Source organism: Populus euphratica, unplaced genomic scaffold, assembly GCF_000495115.2.
Source record: "Populus euphratica unplaced genomic scaffold, PopEup_1.0 scaffold1865.1, whole genome shotgun sequence".
NCBI classification, from domain to species: Eukaryota; Viridiplantae; Streptophyta; class Magnoliopsida; order Malpighiales; family Salicaceae; genus Populus; species Populus euphratica.
The window spans coordinates 9,488-26,419 of record NW_011501703.1 but is presented as its reverse complement, the minus strand read 5'-3'; the positions used below and the strand labels follow the sequence as shown (position 1 = coordinate 26,419).

Here is a 16,932-nt window from a genome sequence, read left to right as displayed (position 1 = left end):
CTACTTTTATTTTCTTATTTTTTATTATGATGTTTTCTTGGATCTTTGTTTGTATGGATATAATATTTTTTTCCTAGTTTATTTTTTCTATTTAGTGTTATTAGGGTTTTTTTTTTTTTTTGCTATATAAAGGGATTGTGATACCTTTTTATAAAGTAAAGATATAAAGGAATGAAAATAACCAAGAAAAATATCTATTTTTTTTAAAAAAAACTCTTGCATTAATTTTCCTATAATAAAAATAACTCATTCTCAAATTTAATCTCTAGTTAGAAACTTTTCTCCATCAAGGATATTTTTTAGTGCGTGAGCTCCTCATCATAGGTCTTTAATATCTTTGTGCAAGTCATATCTTTTAGTGCGTGAGCTCCTCATCATGAGTATTTAATATCTTTATGCAAATCATCCCATTATGAGTCCTTAACACAACAACTTTGTATAGGATGCCTCATAATGAATTCTTAACACAACATATCTGTAAGAGCTATTCTATTATTGGTCCCATCACTAGGATTTTAAATGACAAAAATTGATGTAAATCAAAATAATACAGTAATTCCAGAACATTTTAAGATTTTGAATTAAAATGGTTCTTTAATATAACATTAAAATTTTACTAACCAAACAATACACTAGTTCAAATCTCATTACCTCTATTCTTTTTTCTAATTAAAATAAATTAATAATATAAAGCGATGTGAGTTTATATAAGTTTTAACTCTAAAAATTTTTTATTTAAGAAAGTATATTAAAGAGTAACATGAATTATATTTTAGAATTCCAATTAATAACTTAAAGTTTTGGGGTTTAGATAATTATTTGATAACCAATAAAGATTTTTTTTATAATAAATAATTTTATGTTAATATGTATAATTTTTTATCCGATCATTAAATTATATCTACGTCTTAACATAAAATTTTAATGGCCCAGTTCTCTCTATAATTAAAATTATAAAGCAATTATAAACAACTAGTTTTGTTTCTATTGACTAGTTGATTGAAGACAATGCACACGAGAGATGTTATTTTTCAAACAAAGAATCACCATAAAGATTAGAATGAATATATTTTGATTTGTTGATTAGCTGATTATAAAGCAATCAGTTTTTCTTTGATTCGTGTTGAAAATAGAATTGAGGATCTGATGGGTGCTTGGAAATTGTTGCCATGCTAAATTTCTCTACTTCAGTGAATCTTGAAATCTTACAATGAAACCACACAATCTTAAAATTAATTTTAATTTTTATAAAATTAATTAAGATATATATAACTCGAACTATTATATTATTAATTAAAAACAAAAGAAAACAGAATTGTGAACTTGGCAAATCAGGCGCCCGATTCTGCACACCAATGGTGACTCTCGTCCAGCAATCCCCTGAACCAAGCTGTTCTTGCAATTTCTTAATACGTGCTCCATCAATACGGCTAACCGTTTTACTCACCACATTTAATTTCTACACAACTACATACTTTTTTCTCCGAGCAAATTTATGACTACCTCCTCCTCTTCCTCCTCCATACATCCCATGGTAAATAATCTAACTCAACCAACCAGAGGCATTGATTCCCATAATAAATGACTTTGTTTCTCGTGCTATCATTTTAGTTTAGATTTTATAAAATATACTAATAATATTTTTATATTTTAAAATTATTTTTAATATCAGTATATCAATTAAGGATAATGCTTAAGAGAATTGCTGTCCTTTATAAACCTAACAATTTTTTTGCTGTGCCAAAAATAAAAACATAGTTGTCTGGCGTTTCATTTTTAAAATGTTTTTTTAAAAATATATAAAGATAGTTTTTTAATTCTTTTTAGTATAAATATATTAAAACCATGAAAACAAACACTGCAAAGCCAAAAGTCACAGAATCGTAATTAAAACAAAAGGCAAGTCCTTTAACTGAGCAATAAAGAAGCACTTCGATATAGGACCTCGGTCTGCTCCCAGAAAGGCATAAAAGAAAACCTTGAACTCGGGGCCGTGTCGTTTGCTTAATCGGCGGCGTGAAGCGCCTCCATTCCCCGCCTCACTTACACTCAATTACTCACTTTATTCACCGCTCAGCCACTCTGCTGCTCCCTTCTATATTCGTTAGCCACCATTAGACACGCCCTCCAGGTTCCCTACTATTCTCCTCTGTTTCACTGGAAAAGCAAAGAATCCCCTGTATCAAGAACCAAAAGAAATTATAGTACATTCTCTTTACACAAACTAAAGTTAGTATATTATCATGTTTTTTTAACTTTTGAGGTCTTGTTTTATTGCATATATTATTATTCCGCGTGTTTGTTTGTTAGGTTGTTTGATCAGTGACACTGATCATATGATCATTTCCTGTTTTTTGGATTTTCTCGAATGTGGGTTTCTTTTTTTTGGGTTTTAGTGTGTTTGCATGCGGGTTTTGATTGCGGGGGATTTGTTGGAATTCAAGGGTTTTGGTGAATGTGTTAGTATTTCTTGTTTGGATGGTTATAAAGTGGAACTTTGTACAATGTGGTTAGTGAATTGTTGTTATTTTGATGAATCTTGATTGTTTAGTGCAAGTTTTTGTTGGTTTTGAGTTAGGTCCATGGTCTTTTTGCCCTTTCACTTGAAACATTGAGCCAACAAAAGTAGGGGGATTTATGTGTTTGTTGTGCATTCAGTTGATTAACGAGTGATATAGTGGATCATTGCTGTCAAATTCATTTTCTCTCTCTCTTAAGAAATATAAATTTAGGTGTTTAATTATGATGATTTTGGAGGGAGTATGTTTTCTTTTGGTGGATAATTAATTAATTGGTGTGCCCCAAAATTTCCAAACTACAGAAAGCAGGGGATTAATGATTGAGTATGTGATTTTGATTCGCTGACCTGCCGGATGTTTGCATCCAATAATATATGTTTTTCTCGGCTAGAATTAAATTTGGTAGATTGGCATTTTTGTTGTTTGTTTTTCAGATGATTCCAATATTCTTATCAATTGACTTGCTATTATGATTGGATAGTAGGAGAAAACATAAGTAAAGGTGTGGATAACAGATGAAACTGCAGAGTATATTGACGTGATGCATGTGTGACACGTAGGTTTCATTTAATTGGATGTGCCATGCAATAGAAATTTTATGGTGTATAAGTTGTGATTAGTGACAACATGGGCCCATACGACGTCAACTCACAGCAGCAAGAGCGACGTCAACTCTCAGCAGCAAGAGCGACGTCAACTCTCAGCCGCAAGAGTATGAGACTCCAGTCTGAAAGAGTCAGAAGTGGTTGCTGTTTGTCATGTGATTTGATTTGTGTTATGGGCCTGTATCTGTTATGCTGCCTCTAGTTACATGTTGAGCGCCATAAGATTACTCATTATGCAACATAAATTGAGTAATTTGGTCATAGTGACTGTTTCTTGCTATGATTGCATTGTAGTGTCATTTTATTCCAGGCTTGTGTGCCAGCTTTGATGGTGGAAAATCTGGTGAACTCTGATCTGGTGATCATTGAATGCGGTCATAATGTATTTCAGAGGCACGGCAGTTAAATTTCACGGAATGACACAAAGCCAGAAGCTATCTTGGCTGCTATCTTTTGCCTCTAGAGGCAATTTCATTGTTGGTTTGGCTGAAGAGGAAAAAGAATGAACTAGATGTAATCACCCCTTTGGCATGCTTGGGAGTAACCGCCAACATTTGAAGTTGATGCATTTATATATGCGAAACATCTGCTGCTTGTTTAAGACAGTATAGTAGATAGTTGAATTTCTTACAAGAAAAATGAGTAAACTTAACAATCTTAACTAAATGTTTGAATTATGTTGTTTCATTGAATCTTCAGATTTTTAAAATCAGCCATAGATGGTGTATTAACTTTTGGTCTCTTCTTTCCATTTTCCCTTTTTGCTCATTTCTTTGACAGTAATAGGGTGGATAAGCTGTAAGGTCTCTCAGTATGGCTTCAGATATGCTGATGACACCATTTCCTTGGCTTTCCTAATACCTAGATTGCTGTTTTTTAGGTTGACCCAGCCTCTTGCAAGGATTCCTTGCTATACCACTAACAGGTTTAAAGAAATCAACTTTTTTGCATAGGAAAGTTTCCTTCCCTTTATGAAAGTTGTTGAATTATTACTTTATTCTAATCTTTTCTGGTTGTTGCACTTGCCACGACCTCCCTGCACTTATGATCTCATGGGGCCTGCAGGTTGCTTGATTTGTAGTGATAAGCTTGCTGGGTGTAATGGAGATTGATTTTTCTGAAGAGCATCAAGTGCCATCTGCTCTAATAACTGGGATAGCTTTTGGTGTTTTAACTGAGGCAGATATGGTATGCGTTTTTAGTTGGATTCTGTTTTTTTTTTTTTTTTTTAAATATTGCTGCGCCATCACAGCAATATTCTTTACAGTAGTGTTTCAGCTTTGATCACCATAGCAGCATTAACATCTTATATCCATATCTCTGTGTGTTAACCACTCAGTAAGGTTCGAGAGTTCATTCTTCCCTATAAACCCAGTGACTCTCCACATCCCCTAAGGTGTATCGTTTCTTTCAGTTTGGTAAATTTACTTCTATCAAGCTTCTGTTTGTTTCCGAAACCCTTCTGGCATCCAATGCTAATTCTGAGTTCTTGTTTTGGCTTATTTATTGATACTGATGATTTCAAAATTTAGACATGCTACCTTTTCTTTTTTATAAAATGGTCATCCAATTTCTACATAAGTTCAAGTGGTGATTGATATTTCTAGTTTTATGAGGTAGTGCTTTTTCATATCAAATAATTGATTCATCTTGTCATATTGTGACAGGAAAAACTTTCAGTTCTAAATATTGATGCTCTAAGTGAGGTCACTAATCCTAAGCTAGGACTTCCAAATCCATCTTCGCAGTGCCCCACATGTGGCTCTAGGGATTTAAAGTCGTGTGAAGGTATTGTGGATGTCGACTTAAATTCTGCTGACAGATTAGCATCTATAGCGACTGGAGATTGTGCTAATATATTATTATCACTTTCAGGTCATTTTGGTGTTATTAATTTTCCATACACTATAGTACATCCATACTTTTTGTCTGAAGTTGTACAGATTCTGAATAAAATTTGCCCAGGATGTAAATCTATTCGATTGGCCAAGGTCAGGTACCTCGTTCCCTGTGCTTAAATCTTTTCCTTTTTGCTATTTCTCTTGTGATAAACTTAAAGTTTTTGTATTATGGCTCAGTTATGTATGCTCTTTTCTATGTTTATTTGTGATTGTTGCCAGATTTGTCTCCATTTTCACTTTTACTTTATTTAGTAATCAAAACTATCCATGTGAGAATGAATGTTAACACAAGCATGCATTTAGATATGTTAAATCTGGATTTGAGCACCTGCATGAGCGTCATGTTAAGTGTATTAACTAGGTTCACGTTTGTAATGTATTCCACTTCCACAGACTATACTGTGCTGAGTTTTTTCTTCCTTTTACCCCTGTGATTTGGACAAAAAACAAAGCTATATTTTTTTAATTCAAATATAACAATTTTTGAAGAGTAGAAGTGCTTTGAAGGAAGTAGATCAGTAGAGAACCTTAATTGTGTGGGGCACAACTTTAGCAGTTAAGCACAGCAAATATTTAGGTGTTATTCAGGTTAAATAGAATTTTCTTGGGAGGCTTAATCATCCACAACATGAATTTGCTTTTCATTATGTCGTGGGTTGATCTAAAAAAGTATATTATTCTTTACAATTTATATAGGATTGGGCATTTAATCACCTGGCATTTTTTCATTAGCACAGATTCTTTACAATTTATTTAGGATAGGGCATCTAATCACTTGGCATTTGGCAATTAGCACAAACCTTTCTGTTTTACCATGTTCATTGAATGAATCACCAGGTTTGGTTTGGAAAACTCTGAGAAAGCATTAATTTTTCCATTGGGATGGTTCTTTCCTCTTGCTGTTCTAGATCCTTGAAATTTGTTTTTGTTTGCGGTTGAAGATATATTATAGATCATCTTTTCCTTCCATACAATAATATCAGTGTTTGGTGCTTTGTATGTGAACTACTGCAGGTGATCTGGTCTTCCTTTTATTGATGTTTTTCCTTTCTATTTTGTGCATGTATTCAGGCGACAGAGTTGATAACTAAAGAAAATCCACAGAGAAAGGGCTGCAAATATTGTGCTGTAAGTCTGTCCAGCACTTGATGCAATCTTCTTTCTTTTGCTCATATGTGGTTTCATATTAATCACTGTATTACAAACAGGGAAATTCACTAGGTTGGTATCCACCAATGAAATTCAAAGTCTCCTCCAAAGAAATTTTCAGAAAAACAGCAATTATAGCAGAGATCAGGGAAACATTGTCAAACAAACCCCAGAAAGGATTCAAGAAAATTCTGGCTGCTGACTATTGGGATATTTTTCCAAAAGATGAACAAGAAGAAGAGGAAGAAACCAACGCAAAACCAAACAGAAGAGTTCTATCACATTCACAGGTTCCACATCATTGCCTTATTGTATCTTGATGTCTCAGTCACCCGATATTTCTACTTGAATTTCATGCAATTTTTTTTTTAACCTTCCACTTCAATTAATGTCATCAATCTATTTTGGACCTGTTTCTTTTAGTATGTTATAGTTTCACCATATGTGAAAACTCCAAACAAGGACAGAGAGATGAATTTAATATCTTGACTTGATGTTTCCTGCCTGATCCCTTATTGTACCAAACATCTACAAACATGACAATTCTAGCATTTCATTGTAATCAGTTATGGTGTTATATAACTGACCAACACCTGTTCCTGGATTAGTTGAATAGTTTCCATTAATCGTTTTCCACTAGGACCTATCTCTTTAAAATGATACAGCTAGTTTTATGCTGACTGTCAATTTATCACAACCTTCTACATCCTGGGTCCAGATATGCTATGGCAGATCTGGCTTAATGTGAGGTCTAGCATAGGCAGTCATACTGCTATTCTAAATAGATCAAAAAATGGTGACAGAAATTATTTCATATTTTAAAAAATCAAGTTTATCAGCAAGAAGACCATTTCCTTTGCATGAGTTATGGCCCTCTTGTCATGATTTATATGCTGGTGCCAAAATTCTTAATGGCTACGCTGCCACTAAAAACTGTTGTCATCACGAAGATGTGCCTTGTAAATCCACTGTTACAGAATAGAATGTGGAGGAGAAATGTGGGTGGTGTTGGGGTGTTTGATGGCTTCCTTTAATCTCTTTTGTATCTTTCCAGGAAGAGCTGGGTGTTGAGGTTTAAGGAGTGACGGACATAAGATGGGTTGAATGATAGGTTAATTATGATTCAACTGCCCATTAAAGTACGTGAATCTCTTGGAGCTGGTGTCCACATATTCTTTAGAATGCCCTTGTATGCTTGTATACCCTTAGAATCATTCATAAATAATGAACAACGTTCCTGCTTATTCTTTTTTTTTTTTTTTTTGTATATGCATCATAGTTTTGAGTTTTATTTGGAACTTAGTGTGGCTTCAGGTTTAATGCATTTTCAATGATTCACAAATATAGCTTGCTGTCCTTTTGTCCTATTGTATTTTTCTTTTTATGCATTTTTTGTTGATTGCTACTATCTTATTCATGTTATCTCTGCCTTACACTAAGCTTATGTGTACATGATGACAACCTTTCTTGTTTCAGGTTCGACATATGTTGAAAGATGTTGATCCAAATTTAATAAAATTGTCTATTTTGAAGACAAACACAATTTTCCTCAATTGTTTCCCCGTAACACCAAATTCTCATCGTGTGACAGAAGTTACACATGCATTTTCTAATGGGCAGCGATTGATCTTTGTAAGAACTGTTTCTCCCAGCACTTCATTTGTCTTGGTTGTCTTGGACTGCATGTCACAGCAGCTTGGAAAACTTCCAAAGATGTTCTCATGTGCCCTTTGTGGTTGTAGGATGAACGGACTAGGGCTTACAAAAAAATGGTTGATTTCAGAGGGGTAGCAAATACGTTGAGTTTTCACGTCATGGACTGTCTGAAAACTTCTAAGGTAAGACATGGCTTCCTTTATTAATTTTTGCTTAAAATGTATTGGATTTGAATCATTTAATATTTGCAAAAATCTTGTGCTTTTATTCTTAAAATTTATTCTTCTAATTCACAGCTAAACCCAGACAAGTCAGGAAATATTGATCCTTGGACTGCTCAACCTAAGAAAAGCAACGACTATGTTAACAACGCATCTGGTTTGAGATGGATCAAGGATGTCATTCTAGGTAAACGGAATGATCATTCATTCCGTATGGTGCTTGTAGGGGATCCTAATCTCCAGCTGCACGAAATTGGCATACCTTGTCATATTGCTGAGAGGTTGCAAGTTTCAGAATCTCTCACAGCTTGGAATTGGGAGAAGTTGAATGCTTGTTTTGAGAAAAGCCGTTTTGAGAAGGGTGACATGCATGTTCGCAGAGAAGGGAATCTGGTTCGTGTTCGTCACATGAAAGAACTTCGTCTTGGCGACATCATTTATAGACCTCTTAATGATGGAGATACGGTCTTGATCAATAGGCCCCCATCCATACATCAACACTCCCTCATTGCTCTCTGTGTTAAAGTGCTTCCAGTGCCTTCGGTTCTTGCAATTAATCCTCTCTGTTGTCCCCCATTCCGTGCTGATTTCGATGGTGATTGTCTGCATGGCTATGTTCCTCAATCGGTTGACACCAGAGTTGAGCTAACTGAGCTTGTTTCCTTGGATAAGCAGTTAACTAATTGGCAGAGTGGCAGGAATCTTCTTTCTCTAAGTCAAGATAGTTTAACTGCTGCTCACTTGGTTTTGGAGGATGATGTTTTCTTAAGTTCTTTTGAGTTGCAGCAACTGCAAATGTTTCGACCTGAGCGATTCCTGTTGCCAGCAGTTAAAGCTCCTTCAGCTAATGCTCTTGTTTGGACTGGAAGGCAGTTGATCAGCATGCTCCTACCTGTAGGATTTGATCATGATTTTCCATCATGCAATGTTTGCATTCGAGATGGTGATCTTGTTTCTTCTGAAGGGTCCTTTTGGCTATGGGACACTGATGGTAACCTATTCCAAAGCCTTGTGAAACATTGCCATGGTCAGGTTCTTGATTTCTTGTATGCAGCTCAGAGAGTTCTTTGTGAATGGTTATCAATGAGGGGCTTGAGTGTTTCTCTATCTGATCTGTACCTCTGTCCTGATTCTAACTCACGGAAAAACATGATGGATGAAATTTGGTATGGATTGCAAGATGCTGACTATGCATGCAACTTGAAACATTTGATGGTAGATTCCTGTCGGGATTTCCTCACTGGAAATAATGAAGAGGATCAGTGCAATGTAGAACGATTGCGTTTCCTTTCTGGATGCAGTGAAGAGGATTATTGTGTTATGGCCTTTGATGGAGAGCGCTTGTGTTATGAGAAGCAAAGATCTGCTGCACTCAGTCAATCTTCTGTTGATGCTTTCAGGCTAGTGTTTCGGGATATTCAAAGTTTAGTATACAGATATGCCAGTAAAGACAACTCATTTCTGGCTATGTTTAAGGCAGGAAGCAAGGGTAATCTACTGAAATTAGTGCAGCATAGCATGTGTCTAGGCTTGCAACATGCACTGGCTTCATTGTCCTTCAGAATGCCTCATCAGCTCTCATGTGCTGGTTGGAATAAGCAAAAGGCTGATGATGCTACTGAATCTGCCAAGCGCTACATCCCACATGCTGTTGTTGAAGGTTCTTTTCTATCTGGCTTGAATCCTATTGAGTGTTTTGTTCATTCAGTAACAAGCCGAGATAGCTCTTTCAGTGACAATGCTGATCTTCCTGGGACTTTGTTTCGAAGGATGATGTTCTTCATGCGTGATTTGCATGGTGCATATGATGGAACAGTTAGAAATGCATACGGGAATCAGCTTGTTCAATTCTCTTACAATATTGATGACATGGATCCATCTAGTAGTGTTGATGAGATCAATAAAGGTGATGGGATAGCTGGTCGGCCGGTGGGTCCATTGGCTGCATGTGCCATCTCTGAAGCTGCATACAGTGCCCTGGATCAACCAATCAGCCTACTTGAAAAATCACCTCTGCTGAATCTGAAGGTTCTCCCTCTCTCCCTTTCTCCCTCTCAAGTTTGTGGAAGCTTCATTTTATTATGCTTTGCAAGTTACAAAGGTCACTTGCAAATGACAGTAAACACATCCATCAGCTTACTTTTTGTAGATGTAGTCCATTACCCAGTTTTACTCACAATTTTTTTGTCATTTTGGGAACTGGAGGGGATGATTTAAAGACAAATTGTTACTATTTGGCATTTTAGCTCCTTTTTATTTGGCTTGCATGAAGTGACTGCTCTTGCAGCTGCAAGCATATCTTTTGATGTTGCACTCAGGAATGGCTTCTACATGATGATGTTTTAATGTCCAAAATTTAGTGAATAGACCCTGCCACATCCCAAAAGCATAAACAGATAAATGAGGTGTTATTAAGAGGGGTGCTTATAACTTGTTCTTGTCCTCCCACTCCCAATGAAGCTAAGAATGCAGATACACTAGATGTATTTCCATAGTTATGGAATGAGGACACATCAACTGTACATAACTGGAGCTTAAAGTGGTATAAAATAGTTTGATGAAGTAAGTGGGGAATACATCCATAGTTGAAGTGACAGAAACATGTTTTTATTTTTTATTCTTTGATCTTTGGAAATGGAGCCTGAATAGCTATAGTTCATGAAATCAATTGAGAAGTGCATGTATAGTTGGTGCCACAGAAGTATTTTCCTTTTCTTTTATTTGATCCCAGTCTTGGAACCTTTTCTATTTTCCCATTGAGGTATCATGGTTTGCTTAATGTAATTATTATACTATTATCCCTGAATATCCTGACTTCTTTTAATCATCATCTGATAAATTGCACAGAATGTATTGGAGTGTGGTCTGAAAAGGAATAGTGCTCACCAAACTATGTCACTATTTTTGTCTGAGAAACTTGGGAGACAGAGGCATGGTTTTGAGTATGCAGCATTAGAAGTCCAGAACCATTTAGAGAGACTACTCTTTTCAGACATTGTTTCTTTTGTCAGGATAATGTCAGTTTCTAGTTTACTGTTTGTAAATATTTCATTTTTTTTTATAATTATTATCGCAATGCTTATTATTTTTTTTGCTAATTGATGTGTATTTGGGCATTAGCTTTTCCCCTCAAAGTGATGGCAGGATGCATTTTAGTCCCTGGGTTTGCCATTTTCATGTATACAAGGTAATAAAACTAAATATTTTGGTTACCTCTAGTACATCTGTAAAAGTGGTATATCTTGCATAAAGTTTTTTTTCCTTTCAGGAAATTGTAAAGAAGAGAAGTCTAAAGATGCACTACATAATTGACGCCCTTGATAAGCAGTGTAAATCAAAAACTCGTTTTCCTAAAGTGCAAATAACAAGCAGGTATGCTCTATGGTTATTAAATACCCATCAAATTAGAGACCAGAGAATAATTTAGGTCTCTGCATTATGTTGTTAAAATTTTGTTCTATTTTTCTTGTCATTTCACTAAAACTGAAGAAGAATTGTAGACCTAGCAGCTGTAAAACTGCTAAAAATTCCATAATGTAATCATCTAAGGAATGGATTTTTATTTTTTAATTAAAACTTGACTGTCTCAATATCCAGGAACAATTTCTTTCCTGAATTTGAGTTTATTCCTCTTCGTATGTCTGATTGTGGTTTTCTTCATATTTGTTCACTGTAATTTGGTTTAATTGCTAAGAGTAATAATGCATATCAAAATAAGAGGTTTATTTGTGAAACCCACCCATTCCCCCTGCTGACAAACTGGGATTCATACTTTCTGGTTTCCTAGTCACTTTTGAATTTGCTTTACAAATGAACCTGTGGCCTAAATATACTTAAGCTTTGTATTGGAATTTGTTGCCTTGTATTCCCTTCATGTTTCCCCTCGCTTTATTAATCTGCCTGGTGCCTCGAAATATTTCCACTATATTTGCTATCAACAAATCATTTTGCTGGTCATTCCCTATGTCTTTCATTTCTTGACCCTTTCCTTTCATGGTTTCTTTGTTCTTTGGTTCAAATTTTTGTATATTTTTCCACTCTTTATCAGTGATTATTGCAGTGTATCCCATTTGGATGAGATAATGACTTATCATTACCACTTGTGCCCTTTTTTGGTGCTAGACTCTTTACAAAACCTCTCAAAATCTGCATGGAGATCTGTTGTTCTTTCTGACTTGGTGATTAAATGCCAGGTACTGCACTGTAGCTGACACTTGGAAGGAAAAAAAAGAAACATTTTGCATAACTGTCACCATAGTTGAAACTTCCAAGAATGAATTCATAGAATTGGAGACAATTCAAGACCTTATGATTCCATTCCTTCTTGAAACAGTTATAAAAGGTTGGTCATGAACATAATATATCATTTGGATTAGATGTAAGTGGACAAGTTGTTGATATTATAATGTAAGTGGACAAGTTGTTGATATTATAACATACCACATTTCTGATTTGATGTTAGGATTCATGGAGATACGAAAGGTGGACATTTTGTGGAATGATAAGCCCAAGATACCAAAATCTCATAATCGTCTCCGTGGTGAGCTCTTCTTGAGGGTTCACATGTCAAGAGGATCTGACAAAACAAGACTCTGGAACCAACTTATGGATGACTGTCTCTCAATAATGGATATTATTGACTGGGCTCGTAGTCATCCAGATAACATACATGAATGCTGTTTGGCTTATGGCATAGATGCTGGATGGAAATTTTTTCTCAATGTATGTAGAATATATTGTCACCTCATCATATTTTTTTCTAAAACGACCATTCATGGAAATTGTCACTTGGACTAATTACTAACACATTTTTGAAAACAGAATTTGCAGTCTGCAATGTCTGATGTTGGCAAGACATTACTTCCTGAACATTTGCTTCTTGTTGCAAATTGTCTCTCAGTTACTGGGGAGTTTGTTGGCCTAAATGCAAAAGGCTTGAAACGACAAAGAGAGCATGCTTCCGTCTCAACGCCTTTTGTGCAAGCATGCTTTTCTGTTAGTTCTCATTGCTTTGTGCTGCGCAACTTTCATATTTTCTTGATATTTTCAATCAAATATAATTCATGTTTTGTTTCTGAAATTTGTTCTAGAATCCTGGTGATTGCTTTATCAGGGCTGCTAAGGCTGGAGTGGTTGATGATCTCCAGGGAAGCATAGATGCTTTGGCATGGGGAAAGATTCCTGCCATTGGGACTGGACAATTTGATATTGTATACTCTGGAAAGGTAGATTTCACATTGTTCCTCTAGGCAGTAGTTAACAAGAGGTTAGATGTCAATTATCTTTTCCCAGTTCTTGGGAAGCTAAAATTTAAGAAGTTCCATAGTGAACATAAGGGTTTTGCTGAAAGGATTTTGAGTGTTAAAGGGATTCCAGGAGTTTGAGGGAGTGAATAATATTTGAATGGTTATCATTCATAAAGCATGTATCCTGCGACTTTACATAGGAGTTGTAGTCCTTGTCATTAATGATGTCCTCATGTTTCTTTCCCCTGCATCAACAACGTTTCTTATAATTGTCTAATCCCTTATGTTTTTATGCTTCATCTTCACTCATCAGGGTTTAGAGTTTTCAAAGCCTGTTGATGTGTATAACCTTCTGGGAAGCCAAATGATAACTCCTGGGCAGAATACTGAGTTTGGAGTACTGGATGCTCAAATCTATAAATCTGATAAATGCGGAGCTCAATTTCTGCACAAGTTTGGTGGTTGTGGCCGTAAAGGATTTAAAGTAAAGGAGGGTATACCTAGATCATTCCTACGACGTCTTCTTACATATGATGACATTCAACGGATGTCCTATACAGTGAGAAAAATCTTGAAGAAGTAAGTTAAATCTCAAATGAATTTTTTCTATTTTTGTCTTAGTTTGATGCAATGCTTGTGATGTTGAATTCATGATACATTTATATTTCTGATGTCATCATTCATGATTTTTTTATGCCACATTTTTTTTCAATGCAATTTTAATTAGTCCATTTTCTGTGGCATTTTCCGCAAATTGAAGAACCTGTGTTCTACTAGTTCAAGAGTGATGCTTACCATGTGGATTGTCTTGCCAAGATTCTAGGCTTTTGTGGTGCTAGTTCAAGATTGTTGCTTACTTTGTGGAAAGGTTGTTGCCCTTGCAGAAAATTATTTGCATCTTTATTACCTTTTTGTTGAGGTGGTCTTTTTTTTCCTTTTAACTATCTCCCTGGTGCATTTAATGTGCAAACATTCCACCAGTTTTTTGGCAGTAAAATGCATATGTTAATGGCAGAGGAGAAACATGATATAAGAAGTAATTCTTGCATATTCTTGAAACGAAATTTTTATCAAGTGTGCAGCTGGTTTGACTGATGTATCTATAGTGTTGCAGCAACCGTCAACCATTTATGAATTGTTTGTTTTCTCTTCCACTCATACATGTTTTTCTATGTTCATGCTGGTGCTTGACATCAATATACATGATCCTGTCAATGTACCAAAGCAAAGTGTTTACTCATTCCCAACATGCCCCTTGTTTTGATTATTTCAATATCATGTCAATTTAATAAGATCTGCTTCTTTGCAAAAGAATGAAAGAGATACTAGTAGTTCACTGTTTCAGAGAGATTGGTGAAGTGGAAGGTCCTAATGAATCTTTAAATGGGTGTGGATGTAGTCTTGTCAATGATCTAAACATTATTCTATTCTTTTGGCGGGTCTTATAAAGATAAAGTGTTTACTCATTCCCAACATGCCCCTTGTTTTGATTATTTCAAGATCATGTCAATTTAATAAGATCTGCTTCTTTGCAAAAGAATGAAAGAGATATTAGTAGTTCACCGTTTCAGAGAGATTGGTGAAGTGGAAGGTCCTAACGAATCTTTAAATGGGTGTGGATGTAGGTACTCTGTAGACCAACAATTAAATGAGAGAGACAAGTCTGTTTTGATGATGACTTTATATTTCCATCCTCGAAGAGATGAGAAGATTGGAATTGGAGCCAAAGACATCAAGGTATGTAAAATCTATGAGACTTGTGTAAAGATGGTCATGATTCATTCATCAAATATGCAAAAGCTCTTTGAAAATAATAATAATTATAACTGTTTCCATTGTCTAATTTTCTGGTGCTGTTGGTTTGGATAACTATGACTGTTTTCTTACGTGTTGGACATCTGTTTATGGTATTAAAGCATGACTAAAGTTTGGAGACAGATTCTGTTATCTTATAAACAAGATAAAAGAATGAGAAGGAAATTAAAGCCAGTGTTGCATTGGAGCAAACACAACGCTGGCTTTTAATTTTTACCTTTTTTTTGTTTATTTCAGTAAAAATCAGTGTAAATGTTACAGAATGCAGAAACCAGAGGTATGGGAATATATAAATGTTTGAATAAAGATTTCATATCCATGTACCTCACATAGCAATTTCCAGAGTTGCAAAGGTTCTGACTAGCTGAGATTGTTGAAAATGATCACAAACTCAAGGTTAAAAAATCATGCCACACTGAAAACCTTAACAGTCACAGCAGATAACCATGAGATTGTATCATGGCTTAGAAAACCCTCCAGTGTAAGCTTATACTGTGGAGGTAATGACCTGAGATTTAAAATCTGGTAGGCATGAAAGAAGCCGGAAACCAATAGTAGAGTTATTGTAACTTAATGAAACTATGTTTGGCACTTCTTTGGCTTCTGGATTATACAACTTTCTGAGAGGAATTAGTTCTTTTAATCCATATTTTCTTTATCAATTTCATGAGGTCTCTCCCTGCATATTACTTTTGGAAAGTATCTTGTTCTAAGAAAAAAAAATACACCCACACACTAATATCTCCCTTTTGTTGAAACTTGAAAGTGTTCAGAACGTTGTATTCCATATTCCTTTGATAAAATATTGGTCAATGTTGAAGTTATTTTCGTTTTGATTGAATTAATATGTAACATCAACTACATACTGGGTTGACAGATATGTACAGAGAAATGACTTGGTTTGTTGAAGTGGTTGTTTGTTCCTATCTTGTGGTTGAAATAATATAAGCAATCTTCATAAGTGCACAAGGTTTGAGGGTGCTTCCTTTCCCATCCTTTATTACAGGTTATAAACCACCCAGAATATCAAGATACACGCTGCTTTTCACTTGTTAGAACAGATGGGACGATAGAGGACTTCTCATATCGCAAGTGTCTCCATAACGCTCTTGAGATCATTGCTCCTCAAAGGGCCCAAAGGTATTGTGAAAAATATTTGACATCTAAGGCCGCTGCAACAGACAACAGTGGGTGTACTGACTTGCCATCGGATAACTAACATAGTTCAGCTACGGACAAAGGCAGCAGTTCATCAACTGGTTGTAGTATTTGCATCTTTTGAAAGTTGTACATTTTCTATAAAAGTAGAATTTTCTGCAGGATAAGGTTAGCTAGATGAACAAGGAGGAGTCTTCTTCTTGACAGAACAAGTCCTCCTTTTTTTTTTTTTTTTTGTAGTATTGTCCTTAAATGGAGGGCAGTCCATTTCCCGAGCTTCTCTTTGCTCCTTCTACTCTGACTCTTCTGCCTTAAATTTTATTACGGCAATGGAGATTTAGTGGAAGCAGCAACGAAAAGCTTGCGTGGAGCATTCATTTATGTGATGTATTCATAAATTCATGTGGGGATGAAAAAATAAGAACTTTTTCTTAGTGTTTCTACTTTTGGGGGATTTTAATATGCCTTGATCCCCAAATCTTTTCTATTTCTAACCTACATGAACCATGCTTAAAGCTTCATATCATCAAGGGGTGTTCGGCTTCGAGAGTAGCAGTAGCGTTAGTGATGAAATCTTGGTGAAGATTTTATTAGAATGGCAAAGCTTTTTTAGTTTTTCTCCTTGTTTGGTCACCTTATTGTTCATATCTATTTTTTCTTTA

General features: G+C 35.4%; 1 protein-coding gene across 8 annotated transcripts; it reads left to right on the top strand.

The window, feature by feature from the left end:
- Positions 1–1,911: 1,911 nt before the first annotated feature.
- Positions 1,912–16,730, top strand: LOC105118297 (DNA-directed RNA polymerase IV subunit 1-like). Of its 8 annotated transcripts, none has more exons than XM_011016218.1 (19): positions 1,912–2,204; positions 3,911–4,312; positions 4,792–4,912; positions 5,000–5,115; positions 6,097–6,153; positions 6,234–6,464; positions 7,651–7,806; positions 7,917–8,012; positions 8,127–10,079; positions 10,899–11,068; positions 11,172–11,238; positions 11,320–11,423; positions 12,245–12,393; positions 12,514–12,773; positions 12,873–13,046; positions 13,142–13,276; positions 13,611–13,876; positions 14,923–15,034; positions 16,119–16,730. In XM_011016218.1, exons 2-19 carry the CDS (start codon positions 4,226–4,228, stop codon positions 16,329–16,331), a joined length of 4,467 nt encoding a protein of 1,488 aa, XP_011014520.1. In that variant the 5' UTR covers positions 1,912–2,204; positions 3,911–4,225; the 3' UTR covers positions 16,332–16,730. The 8 variants fall into 8 exon arrangements, with proteins under 8 accessions (XP_011014520.1, XP_011014522.1, XP_011014519.1 ...); XM_011016220.1 differs by having other exon boundaries at positions 3,905–4,312; XM_011016217.1 differs by having other exon boundaries at positions 1,912–2,229.
- Positions 16,731–16,932: the final 202 nt, after the last annotated feature.

Excerpts from the sequence above, each read along its gene's own strand:
- LOC105118297 (XM_011016218.1), top strand. The coding sequence starts at position 4,226 with ATGGAGATTGATTTTTCTGAAGAGCATCAAGTGCCATCTGCTCTAATA. Across the intron at positions 4,913-4,999 it reads GGATTTAAAGTCGTGTGAAG|GTCATTTTGGTGTTATTAAT; the intron begins GTATTGTGGATG and ends TATCACTTTCAG. Across the intron at positions 13,277-13,610 it reads ATATTGTATACTCTGGAAAG|GGTTTAGAGTTTTCAAAGCC; the intron begins GTAGATTTCACA and ends TTCACTCATCAG.